Here is a 13,945-nt window from a genome sequence, read left to right as displayed (position 1 = left end):
CTCAGAAGTCTGAGGATGAAAAGGCTTAGAAATGAGAGAAGAAGAGATTTGGTGTGCATCTCACTCACCCTTTCTTAAGCCCCATGTTGGGTGCTAAACTGTTGTAGGACTTTCTCCTTAGTTCACCTAAAAATGGGGTCCTTGTCACACAGCCATGAAAGATTAGGCTTGCAGACACCTTAAAGGGCAAGAAAAATGGAATTTATCGGGCAAAAAGGAAAACAAAGGGAAACAGAGAGTCTCAGCAAAGCCAAAGTCCTGCTAGCTGGCTTCCTGCCTCATAGATTGAATCCTAGGTACCACTCTGGAACAGGGGAGATCAGGCTCCTCCCTGTGGCAAACAGTGTGAACTTCCTGAGGCTCCACCCATTGCACACTCCTCCCAGTGTGCAGGCCAGTTGGAGGTTCTCTGCGGACCTCTTTATACTTGCTGTCTCATTCCTGAAATGAGGCCAGTACACCAGGAGCAGGAGGAGGGAAGGGAGGAGCAGTTAGAATAAAGAATAAACAGAAAAAGGAGGAGGAACAATTTCAGCAGCATTTTTCATTTTAAAAGTCACTTTATACAATTTTACATTTTCCTTTTGCAAAGAAATAACTTTGTCAGAATCTCTTTTAGAAACTTCTAAGTATCATTGAAAATAGCTCTCCTCGTTACTTTATTTTAGAGCTAGCTTTTTAAAATTGAGAACACAGATAAACCAGTTGAGGTGTTTTAAAAGTACACTATTTCAACCATTGTAATTTGGGGTCATCTTTAGTTTTGTGTGACTAGTTTTTTAAATGGTAGCATGAAGAGGCACCATAAGCATTAAATATAAATCCAGCTGGTGTTTCTAATGGTGGGTCACTCTTTAAGGACAAAGTCTAGGTTTTAGAGATAGTTGTCCATAAATTTTGTTTTCCTTCCCGAATAACCAGAAACCTAGTGGGACACATAGAGAGCCTTTTATTATTTTGGTCACTCAAGAAGATTTTAGATTTGTCAGTTTTTAAAATTACAAGTTTTCCACTTAAGCCACAAAGATTCACTCCCTCTTTTCAAAGACCAAAGTTTAAACTATAGAAAAAGTTGAAAAACTCCAACTAGTAGTTCAAAATAACATCAGAGAAAATGAAAGTCACAGATCTGAGGTCAGCAGATCTCTAGAGAATAACAAATGAAACTCTTACCTTTTATAGAGCTTCACTTCCAACCTCAACTAGTTAAGAATATGTATGAATTGAATAAAGTCTTAATCCACAATCAAGACAGGTGGATTCGCATCCCAACAGGGGCCTTACCAGAGATTCCTGCTGACTTTGGCAAGGTTGGGTGAAGGAGGACTTACCGGTAGCGTTGGTACCAAAGTGCCAATTGCTGGTAAAGTGGTGGTGGGGCTCTCTGGAGGTCCACTTCCGATCTCATCTAGGGTGCCAAAATGTTAACCTTAAATAACTAGATTCAGAAAATGTGATTCATTATAGAGTTTATTCAAGCCTGAATCTATGTGGAAGCATAGTTAGAAGCTGCCCTGAATATATCCTCTGATTAGCATCAGTTACAAGTGAATTGTAAAGGAAGGAAGAGGCGACTTCTAAGTTGTTTACCAATAACTTGTAGTAAAATAACAAAAGCTATTGATTAGCTATATATTGTTCTTTTTATCAGAAATTCCAGGAACTGGAAGATAATGGGTAAGGCAGCTAGTCAGGAACAAAAATGCCTGTAAACATAGCCCTTGGGTGTGGGTGCATAGGAGGGAAAGTGTGATTAAGTCCCATACTCTTGTCTTCTTGAGCCTGGTAAGTTTTGCATACCTCACCTAGCTCAGTCTGCTCTGAGCTATTTTTCTCCTATCACTGATAAGTTTTATTTTACTTTATGATGCTTGTATATAGACATAATTCAAATGGGAAAAGCATGGAAAAGAAAAATTAACATTTTACCATTTCATTTCAATTGGAACTAATTATTTAGTAGAATTTTCTGTTATTTTGTAGCTCTTTAATTTGCTTTGGGAGTTCATGCTCTATTAATTGCTCTCTTCACATTTTTACTGGCATTGATGCTTTCCAGATGTCGTATTTTTGTTTAAAATGTTAACATTGATTACTTTTCCTTTGACTTAGATTTGTGGTATTGTTTACCATAAATTGTGTAGAACATCCTTGTTTAATTTTATGTAGTTGCTTTAGAAACAATATAATGATGATCACTAAAATAATAACATTTATCTAACCAAGCTGTTCTTATCGTAGGCATTCTTTGAATGTGTAATTTAGATGATTCTACTTTTACCCTTTCTGCTATACTTTGAACATCTTCTATTTTTCCTATTACTGAATAGATTCTTATTTTCTTGAGAGGCCTGATTTTCCTTTTGTTTATTTGTTGTTGCCTCTAATAAAACTTTTTTTTTTTTTAAGAAAAATTAGATGACAGAATCACTATAGTCCCTTAGATCTTAAATATTGTACCACTTTTAAAAATAAATACTTTAAAATCTAAAATCTTGATTAAATATCATTAAAACAATCTTTCAAAATCAATTTACCTACCATTGTGATGCAGGTTGATTTCAGTTTGCATATTCTGCATCCATATGCTCATGTATCATTTAATTGTAATGGAATTATATACTCAACTGTTGGTGATATATTTTTTGTATGTAAAGCAAAATACTACCTCTACTAATAGAGATCTAACTAAAAACAGAAATGTTACCCACAATTCTTTCACCCCAGCAAAGGTGTCCCCTTTAGTTTTTATATATACATATGCACAATTTATAAATTATGATTATTTGTACCTAATTTATTTTCTTTCATAGTGAATGAGCTTCACTGGGAGTGTATAGACTCCTAGAGCTTATTACCTTATGCTCTAGCAGTGGCATATTGTTCCTTTCTGATTGCTGGGCTACCCATATACTTATACCTGCCGGGAGCTAGTTGAATACAGGAAGGCAAGGGGCATGGCTGGGGGGTGGCTGGGTCCTTTCCTTTGAAGCGGGAAAGGAGTACTGATGCTCCATCTGTTGATAGGTCTTTCTATTCCTCACTGTGGACCCATTCCTGTTGGTGCCATTGTGAATACTCTTACAAGAAAATCTTCTTTTCACTCAGAGCAAGCCTTATCTACAAATTACCTATCTTTTCAACAGAAGATAATGAGACTGTTGCCTGAATGTATAGGCCGTTTCTTTACTTTCTTAATGTTACTATCTGCCTAGACATAAATGCTTCCGAAAACCTTGGCTATAAACTAGCATGTTGGACATAGCAATTTTATGAGCATAAAGGCTTTAATTTTCTTTAAAAACAGAATCTTAATCTGTGCCAATGTGATTTCTGCCACTAGGTAAATTATAGGTTCATTTTTGTGCTATGTTCTTAGACTATATGGTATACATTACCTGAATCCAGAGATGGATTAATTGTGACTTTGAGATGTTTATAATTTCTGAGTGCTTTTAACAAGAATGAGAGACAGTACTTAGTCTATCTGTTCAACAGAAGATAATGAGATTGTTGCCTGAATATATAGGCTCTTTCTTTACTTTCTTCTTAATGTTACTATCTGCCTAAACATAAAGGCTTCCCAAAACCTTGGCTTTAAACTAGCGTGTTGGACATAGCAATTTTATGAGCATAAAGGCTTTAATTTTCTTTAAAAACAGAATCTTAATCTATGCCAATGTGATTTCCCTCACTAGGTAAATTATAGGTTCATTTTTGTGCTGTGTTCTTAGGCTACATGGTATACATTACCTGAATCCAGAGGTGGATTATTTGTGACCTTGAGATGTTTATAATTTCTGAGTGCTTTTAACAAGAATGAGAGATGGTACTTAGTCTGATGGCTGAAGGTTCAGATGTCTTTCTTTCAGTTAGCAGTTGAGAAAGTGCACTAGTCAAGTGAACAATTTTCTGTATCCATTTCGTGGTAAATTATCATGATTATTGTATATTTTCTAGCTTTTGAGTAGCTGACTCTGCTAATACCTTTGAGTAGTTTCCAAGGTTGAAAAGTAGAAATGATCTGCTTATAGTCCAGATAATAAGGCAAGAATATCATCTACCTGGGAGAAAGTAAAGGATTAGGAATTTCAGCATGGAACCTAGCTGAATATTCGTGGAGTGGATGGCTTTGGAGTATGTGAACATTATCTTCTTTCCTTGAGGGTTTGGGGGTATGATCATTTGAGAAAAAAATGTGTGATGAAACATTAGCATAAGGAATGAAGTTTGGATTTATGGTCATCTAATTAGACATATTTCTTAATAACTAGAATCTATTGACAAATGGCTACCACCTGAGTATTAGTGACACTTAGTTGTTTGGATCATATACACATCAATTAGTTGGACTGAGTGCTGGAGGTAAGGGTGGGAATATCCTGTGACTTTTCAAGTTCTTCTGTATTTATTGTCAAAGGTACTTTATTCCCTCTTGTTCCCCCAGCAAAAAGATTTACAAGTAGTAAAGTATGGTACTTCACATAAAATAATGAAAATTAGATTAAGCACTGCTTCTTCGTTTGTTTAGAGTTTTTCTTTGTTTATCTTTGTGAAAATGACTGAATTTGATGGGTTTTTATTTTTTCTTTTAGGCTCAGTTTATGAACCTCTTAAAAGCATTAATCTTCCAAGACCTGATAATGAAACTCTCTGGGATAAATTGGACCATTATTACAGAATTGGTGAGCAAAACCTGAGGAAAACATGTCCTTAGGTATCTGCGATTAGTATTCCCTTTGCCCTAGTTAAATCGTGTACATTATATGGATGATATTGTTCTGTCATTGGGATGTTGGGGTACTTTCAGTGCTTAAGTAGCTGTGTATTCCAATTGTATGTCAATACCAGGACTATAAAAGGAATCTGGCAGCTCATATCTGGCCCTTGAATAATTTTAAAACTGTCACCAATATCTTCTGTGTTTTTTAAACCTTACTAAAAGTTACCAGATTTGAGACCTTGAAGATGTTTTTTGATTAATACACAAATATTTCACATAAGTATTAATTTGCTTATTTACCTAAATGTGGTTCCCAGATAGTCCTGAACTTTTTATATCCATTTCTAATTCATTGAGATACAAGAGATAATCACAGGTTAGTATTATTAATATCAGGGCCCTGGTGTTTTGTTTATTTTGTTTTTCCAGGACCAGCCTTACAAATTTTGTTTTTCAATGTGAGTAAGCAGCTTTCAGATATGTGTATGTGGGCCTCCTCTTTGTTTGTCAGACCATATATTAGAATGCATATTAATCTTTTTGTCAGTTTACATTTTATGCCATTTTACTTGTACTAGTATGGCAGAAAACATAAAATTTGATTTCTCTCCCTCTAAGATAATGGACTTTTCATCTATTTCAACTTCATATAAAACTTCAATCTCACTTATTTTGGTCAAGATTCTTGCATGCATTAAGTTGCCCATTTTATTATCTTTTTGGCAATAACTAGCTAAAGAGAACTTTTTTAAATGTAAATTGTGTACTTTGAACTCTTAGGACTAATTCTTTACACTGGGAAAAATAATAAATACCCTGGTTTTCTGAAAGAAATGATTATGATAAGATCAATTTAGAGGCCGGGCACAGTGGCTCACGCCTGTAATCCCAACACTTTGAGAGGCGGAGGCGGGCGGATCACAAGGTCAGGAGTTTGAGACCAGCCTGACCAACATGAAGAAACCCCGTCTCTGCTAAAAATACAAAAATCAGCCATGTGTGGTGGTGTGCTCCTGTAATCCCAGCTGCTCAGGAGGCTGAGGCAGGAGAATCACCTGCACCCAGGAGGCAGAGGTTGCAGTGAGCTAAGATTGTGCCACCGCACTCCAGCCTGGATGACAGAGTGAGACTCCGTCTCAAAAAAAAAAAAAAAGATAAATTTAGTCTGAGAAAAGCAAAAAGAAAGTTTAATTCTTTAAATCTCTGTGACAGAACAGAATGTTTTCGACCTTTGAAAAACTATCCCAAAAAGTAGATAACATGGCTGGGTGTGATCTCTCATGCCTATAATCCTAGCACTTTGGGAGACCAAGATGGGAAGATTGCTTCAACCCAAGAGTTTGAGACCAGCTTGGGCAACATAACAAGCCCTCCTTCTCTACAAAACGTTTAAAGATTAGCCTGGCGTGGTGGTGATTGCTTGTAGACCCAGCTACTTGGGAGTCTAAGTTGGGAGGATCACTGAAGCCCAGGGGTTAGAGGCTGCAGTGAGCTTATGATCATGCAACTGCTCTCCAACCTGGGTTATAGAGCGAGACCCTGTCTCAAAACAAAAAGGTAGTTGCCAATCTAGATAGGGTTAGTGTAATGCATTTTAGGAAAAGCATTACCCATCCATTTATAGTTAGATAGCAATAAAACAGCTTTTAGTAAATGTAATTTTAGTGTGTGTGTTTTCCTATTTTAAAGCCCATTTATAAAAGATAATAAAATGTTAATTTCAGACTTATTTAAGTAAAATGTTCATAAAAAATTATTTATTTGCTGCTGTGTTCATGTTATATATGGATGGAATTCAGTTTTAAAATGTTAAACATTTTCCTAATCTGTACAATAAAGTAAAATGAATCCTGTACACTCCTCTGAAGACCAGGCACAATTTAGCCATCAGTGAAACACAGGATTCCAGCCTGTTCTGTGATCTTCCCCTCGCCCTTCCTACATTGTTGATCATTTATTGTAGCAGTTGAGGTGGCTTTGTGATTTACTAAATGTATGCTACTCTTTCTTGTGCATTTGCTTTAAGTTTACCTATTGAACTGATTTTTAAAAATTATTATACTTAGTCTTTTGCTTGATCTCTTTTTCCCTCTGTACCTGATGTTGTCCTAATAAGATTTCTAACACACATTGACATTACCAGGGATGTGCTAAAGGCTTTTTAAGTCCTAATTAGCTAAGTCTTTTCCTAAAAACTGGAAAGATTTCTTTGTGTAGGGTGGATTCCCGCTAAGGCTGGAATGACATGTTGTTGTTTCCACATCTTCAGAAGTATTATACTATAGCAAGTTTAGAAACAAAGTTGTCAGAAATGGGATGAGGAAACCAAAGAAGATTAAAACATTTAGCCCAAGGGAAGTCGCTGGCTGTACAGTTCATTCTTTGTCTTGTCCTCAATTGCAGTCAAGTCAACATTGCTGCTGTATCAAAGTCCAACTACCGGTCTCTTTCCCACTAAAACATGTGGTGGTGACCAGAAGGCCAAGATCCAGGACAGTCTATACTGCGCTGCTGGGGCCTGGGCTTTGGCTCTTGCATACAGGTGAGCTGGTGTGTGCTCTCCTAGTAACTTTGAGAATGGATAATAGGGTTTTGTAGGACCAAGACTAATTGAGCAGCCATCTTTTGGCTCTGCTGCTGACTTACTGTGCAACCTATGGCTGCTCACATCCCTTTTTAGGCCTTCAAACATTTTCATTTTCTTTTTCTTTTTCTTTTCTTTTTTTTTTTTTTTTTCTGAGATGAGGTCACCCAGACTGCAGTTCTGCGGCATGACCTTGGCTCACTGCAACCTCTGCCCCCTGGGTTCAAGCAATTCTCCTGCCTCAGCCTCCAAGTAGCTGGGATTACAGGCATGCACTACCACGCCTGGCTAATTTTTGTATTTTTGATAGAGATGGGGCTTCTCCATGTTGGCCAGCCTGGTCTCGTAATCCTGACCTCAAGTGATCCGCCAGCCTTGGCCTCCCAAAATGCTGGGATTACAGGTGTGAACCACCATACCCGGCCTAAACCATTTCATTTTTCTAAAAGCTTATATCAGACCAGTTCTAAGATTTTATGACTTTGTGAACAAAACTTTTTGTCTCTAGGTTTCTAAATCAGCATTATTAGTCATTGGTAGAATGAACTACCTACACACTCTCATTGTGTTGATTGATTTCAATCAGGGAGAGAACTGATGATGACTAAATTTTGCAGGTAATAAAATTAGAGCCCTGAGTCCTTAACAAATTTGTTCCAAATGATGCAACTCGTTAATGATAGAGCCAGGGTCAGAATTCTTTTCCCTTACCCAGTTTCCGGTTTTATCACTGCACTTCAGCAAAGTATCTGTTATTAGGTCTGGTCGTAAGTGAAAAAATTGTGTAAAGTAAAAAAAGAAATAGTTTGACATTACAGAATTTCTCCTTTATTTCATTATATGTAGAAAGCACTGAATGTGGATGCTAACACATAGTCAGTGGTAATACATTTTAACCATAATTAAGATTAGTAAGATTAACTTTCTGAATATTAATTTTCTGAAAGTGACCCATAGTTATGTTTCTGATTTAAAAATTGTATCTTTCACATGAACATGATTTAGCTGTTTGAAATTACTGATGTGTTGGATTTTAAAATGAAAAACACTGAGATCATATGCAGTAGTCTTCTTTAGCACACTTGAATGCTGACATCACTAAAAGCATTTCCTTAAATATTCTAGGTAAGGACAATATGGCTTTATTAAATGTAAAACTGCTACTGATCTTAGGAGTACAGGGAGCATCAGTAGCACCTTCACCAAGTGGTAAAGCCAATAATGAGACAGACTGATGTTAATTGCTGTTCCTGGTTTGACACAATGGGAAATACACCTTGTGCTAACATCTTACCAAGTTATCTAACATGAGTCTACATATGAACAAAAAATTGGACAAAGCTGAATTGTGGCTATTTATAAGACAACTTGCCTGGGCTCTAAAAATGTCAGTACTACAGATGACTAGGAAATAGGTATGAGGATGGCTAGGTTAAAAGAGACTAAAGAAATACAACAGCCAAATGCAATACATGATCCTTAATTGGATCATGCATTTAAAAATACTGTAAAGTAGGCTGGGCGCGGTGGCTCAAGCCTGTAATCCCAGCACTTTGGGAGGCCGAGACGGGCAGATCACGAGGTCAGGAGATCGAGACCATCCTGGCTAACCCAGTGAAACCCTGTCTCTACTAAAAAATACAAAAAACTAGCCGGGCGAGGTGGCGGGCGCCTGTAGTCCCAGCTACTCAGGAGGCTGAGGCAGGAGAATGGCGTAAACCTGGGAGGCAGAGCTTGCAGTGAGCTGAGATCCGGCACACTGCACTCCAGCCTGGGCGACAGAGTGAGACTCCGTCTCAAAAAAAAAAAAAAATACTGTAAAGTTCATTTTTGGGGCACTTCAACATTTGAGCCAAGACTATGTATTAGATCTTATAGTATCAGTATTAAATTTCTTAGGTATTATAATGGTATTATGGTTATGTAGGTGAATCTTGTTTTCTAGAGATACTTCCGAAGTGTGTAGGAGTGAAGGGTCATGATGTTCGTAGCTTACTTTCAAACAATGAAGAAAATGTAATAGAGAATGCAAGCTAATGTTAAGATGGTGAATCTAAGTTATAGCATCCTTTTAACTGTTTTGTAGATTCGAAATTTGATTTTTTTTTTTTTCCCAGAATGCTTCTAAATCAGATAGAGACTTTAAAGTCCTTACTTTGCAGGCACACTGTCTATGTAGAATATGCCTCTATTAAAACACTTATGTCTGACCTCAATGGGAAAAGTACTGTATAGAGCAAATTCATGCTAATTTTTGTGCAGTGCCAGCATGAAAAAGAAGGTATGATGTGCTAATGATGAATAACTTACTTTTTACTGACATTCGCCATACTGTGTCAAAATAATAATCATTCTTCCCAATAGTGAATGGTATATGTGATCTATGATTTAACTGGGAGGCAATTATAGTATACTTTTTAAGGAGAGAAGTGATACTTTTTAATGATGTGAGAGTGATTATCAGATATTTTTAGTTAAGATTAAGTGAAACAATGAATAAGTCACTTTTATGTTTTAGTAGTGGTTGACTCTCATCCACCTTTGAAAAGTTACTGATCTATAATAAAAAGCAACTTGTGGACAGAGGTAACATCTTAACCTAGTTTAATAGTTAGATTTTAGCTGTTCTTTATTTTTAAAAGCAAGAGATGTAAAATACTCTCAATTGATTTTAAATTAAAACCAGAGAATATAAAACTTTATGCCAAAATACATCATGTATCATCCGGGATATGTGCTTAGTTGAAGGCATCCTTGACTGTGACTAAATGCCTGCCCTGACGGTGTTGAACATACTGCAGAGCAAAGAAAGCCAGCACCTACCTTAACTTGTAGCTGCTACTTACATCCAAGTGGCCATTGCATAACCTACAGGGATAGGTAATAAAAACTGGCTTTATTTCATAACAGTGAGTTTAAAACAATCTGTTGCTGGATTTTTTTCCAATGGAAATATTCTTTAAAGTTTTAGCCAAATCACTGTAGAAATATTGTATACTATTTTTAAAAGGAGTTGGCTTACCTCCTTGAAAGAAGGAAAAATCTACCTAAGTTTCATCATAGGATTTTTTTTTTCATTGCAGCATTTCTACTTTTGCTGGGAAAATGGAGTTTCACTGTGACAGAATTGGTAGATGTTACCAGAACACAGGATTAGCCAGATAGTTAAATACTTAATTATCAGAAGTTCTGCTTCCTTTTCAAATGCATTTCCAATTTGTTTCATGAGTTATCTCTCTCACCCAGGCGCATTGATGATGACAAGGGAAGGACCCATGAGCTGGAGCACTCAGCTATAAAATGCATGAGAGGAATTCTCTACTGCTATATGCGTCAGGCCGATAAGGTAAAACACTGTGGTGTGGATGGGAATTCTCCTATCATTCTGAAGGATTAATTTAACTAGTATAGCAATGGCTTCTTCTGAAGAAGAATGTGTACTTTTCAAAGGGAAAGCCACATCCTAGGGCGGACTAGATAGGTTAAAACAGCCTTTGCCATTCTAGCCCAGGGTTTGAAATCCTGAGATTGAAGGAACAAACACCTTAAGCGAGAGGTGATTGAGAATTGTTATTTAGACTTTGATTTGTTTGCGTTTTGCATCTGGTGTTGCTTGATAAAGACCCAGTTTCTCAGGAACCTCACAATATCAATAATTCTAACCAGTATTTTATTAGTTAAAGAATATCCTTGTCAGAATTACTTTTAGACATGTGAATTGCTCTGGCTTAAGTGAACTTTAGTTTAAAAATGTAACACTTCGTTCATTTACATACAAAGAGACTAGGAATTATAGGCTTAGAAAACAGCTTTACAGGCCGGGTGTGGTGGCTCTTGCCTGTAATCCCAGCAGTTTGGGAGGCTGAAGCAGGCAGATCACGAGGTCAAGAGATCGAGACCATCCTGGCCAACATGGTGAAACCCCATCTCTACTAAAAATACAAAAATTAGTCAGGCATGGTGGTGCGCACTGGTTTTCTCAGCTACTCGGGAGTCTGAGGCAGGAGAATCACCTGAATCCGAGAGCAGGGGAGGTTGCAGTGAGCCTTGATCATGCCAGTGCACTCCAACCTGGGGACAGAGCGAGTCTCCATCTCAAAAAACAAAAAGAAAACAGCTTTAGAGGAATATGTGGAAATTAAAGAAAATAATATACATAACATTTTAAAAACTATAAAGCTCTATACAAATATAACGGCTATTCCGTTACTTATCTACATCTCCGTGATCCCAGGTCCTAATATAGTAAGTGCCCATAGGTATACATCAATGCATCATGGGTCCCTAAGACCACCCGCAGGTTTGATGCTTCACTAGGAGGACTCACATGACTCAGCAGATGATCGTAATTGTGGCTATGGTTTATTACACGAGAGGAGACAAAGCATAATCAGCAAAGGGTGAAGGTGCAAGGAACACAGTCTGAAGGAAGCCAGATGCCAGCACCTAGGAGTCCTCCCCAGTGGGGTCACACAGATGCACTTCATTCCCCCAGTAACGGATTGTGACTAATTGTAACATGTGTAAAATGTCTATCAGGGAAGTTCAATAGAAGCTTGAGGTTTTTATTGCCCAAGGTTTTTATTGATGGTTGGCCATGTAGGTATCCTCTGTCTAGCACTCACCAAAGTTTCAGACATCCAGAAGGAAACCAGGTGTGTAGTATCAACCACGTTGTTAATGTAAACACTTTAGGTATAGTGAGCCACTCTTGTGAGGGAATAGTGGAAACCCTTTCATAATCCGAGTATCCACCTATCAGCCAAGGGGCAACCTTACAAACAGTTCTTTCTGAGGTTAGCAGTCTCAGGCCTACTATATTAACTCTTTTCGGGACAGTCAACATAAATGAATGTACTGGTTTCCAGTCTGTTTCCAGCTGTGTGATGTTGGACAAATTATTTAATTTCCATGTGCCTCTGTTTTTTCCATCTGTTAAATACGGATACCAACAATACCACCCTTATTAAGTTTTGTAAGGATTAAGAAATAAAGCACGTGCGAGTCAGTGTTTTGCAAGAAAGCTGCCTTGGCGCAGTGAAGGTGAAGGCCGGCGCGCTCGCCGGCCGAGGTGGGATCCCGAGGCCTCTCCGGTTCCCTGAGGGCGCACCACTGGCCCATCTCACCCAGGGCAGTGCCCCGGAGGTGGAGCACCAGGGCACTTGTTAGGATCTGAAAGATAGTGAACTGTGCCTGGTCAGGGCAAAGCTGGAGGAAACTAGTGGAAGTCCCTAGCGGTCCTGACGTGTAAATCAATCGGTCATTAGACCTGGGTATATATGGGTGAAAGACTGATGGAACCATCTAGTAGCTAGTTCCCTCTGAGGTTTCCCTCGGGATGGCTGGCACTCTTCCAAAACCCACCCCACGTGGTTTCATCCATAAAGCAAATGATTGGAGGTTTTAGGACCCGAAGGAGCTCCACCTACTCTCACACTTTAAATGGGTAAGAAGCCCGGCTTGCTGGTGCGTGGAGCTGGGTATGGAATGCGAGTGCCTAGTGGGCCACTTCTGGTAAGCATACCTGGCACTGTGGGATGAACTGAATGCCGGATTAAGGTGCTCAATGCCCACACACTCATCAGATCCTGGAAAAGGTTTTGGTTGATACAGGAGGAGGGTGGCCACGGAAATCAGAATGGGTGGGGGTGGAGAAGGGCAGATAATGTATAGAGAGAACATGGTGTCTGCCCCCATACCACCCTGAACGCCCTATCTCATCTGATCCCAGAAGTAAGCAGGGTCAGGCCTGGTCAGTACTTGGATGAAAGAGAGCACATAGCACAAGGGCTGGTATCAGGTGAACATACAGTAAATATTTGTGTCGTTATCATTGGTAGTTTTCCCTCTCCCTTCTAAACTATGTGTTTCAGATGCATTTCCAACTTCTATCTTTTAGCAGAGATGCACACAGGGAAATTTGCAGGCAGTTTTGATCACTTAATATTTTGTATTTTTTTATCACATGAATGTATTGTTTTAATCTACACTTGAAAATAATAGGCCAGGCACGGTGGCTCACTCTTAAAATCGTAGCACTTTGAGAGGCTGAAACGGGTGGCTCGCTTGAGGCCAGGAGTTCGAGACCAGCCTGGCCAACATGGTGAAACTCCGTCTCTACCAAAAATACAAAAATTTGCTAGATTTGGTGGCACGTGCCCATAGCCACAGCTGCGCAGGAGACTGAGGCACAAGAATCACTTGAACCCTGGAGGGGGAGGTTGCAGTGAGCTGAGATTACTCCATTGCTTTCTAGCATAGGCAGCAGAGGGGAAACTCTGTCTCAAAAAAAAAAAAGGAAAAAGAAAAGAAAAAGAAAATAATAGGCTGGGCATGGTGGCTTACGCCTGTAATCCCAGCACTTTGGGAGGCTGAGGCAGGCAGGTCACGAGGTCAGGAGTTCGAGACCAGCCTGGGCAACAGAGTGAGACTCCGCCTCAAAAAAAAAAAAATAATAGAAAGAGTGATAACAAATCTTCTTCTTCAGGCCTGTAATTCAAGTCAAAATAAAAAAAAAATCATTAATATTCTGCCACCAGAATATGGCAACAAGAAAATGTTATAGAGAAAAAGTAAATAGAGACATATGAAAAGCCTTTAATTTGTCTACTGAGATTTGACTGTACAAATCAATATTG

The 13,945-nt window shown here is 38.5% G+C and overlaps 1 protein-coding gene across 1 annotated transcript in view; it reads left to right on the top strand.

Moving 5' to 3' along the window:
- LOC105537034 (phosphorylase b kinase regulatory subunit beta-like) overlaps positions 1-13,945 on the top strand; it is a 95,959-nt gene that overhangs the window by 30,294 nt on the left and 51,720 nt on the right. The window contains exons 2-4 of the mRNA XM_011976516.1: positions 4,596-4,685; positions 7,127-7,265; positions 10,554-10,653. Coding sequence (XP_011831906.1) covers positions 4,596-4,685; positions 7,127-7,265; positions 10,554-10,653 — 329 coding nt within the window. The remainder of the gene's footprint in view (positions 1-4,595; positions 4,686-7,126; positions 7,266-10,553; positions 10,654-13,945) is intronic.

The sequence above is a fragment of the Mandrillus leucophaeus genome, unplaced genomic scaffold (assembly GCF_000951045.1).
Source record: "Mandrillus leucophaeus isolate KB7577 unplaced genomic scaffold, Mleu.le_1.0 Scaffold1679, whole genome shotgun sequence".
NCBI lineage: Eukaryota > Metazoa > Chordata > Mammalia > Primates > Cercopithecidae > Mandrillus > Mandrillus leucophaeus.
The sequence above is the reverse complement of the archived record's forward strand: the minus strand, read 5'-3'. Positions and strand labels throughout refer to the sequence as shown.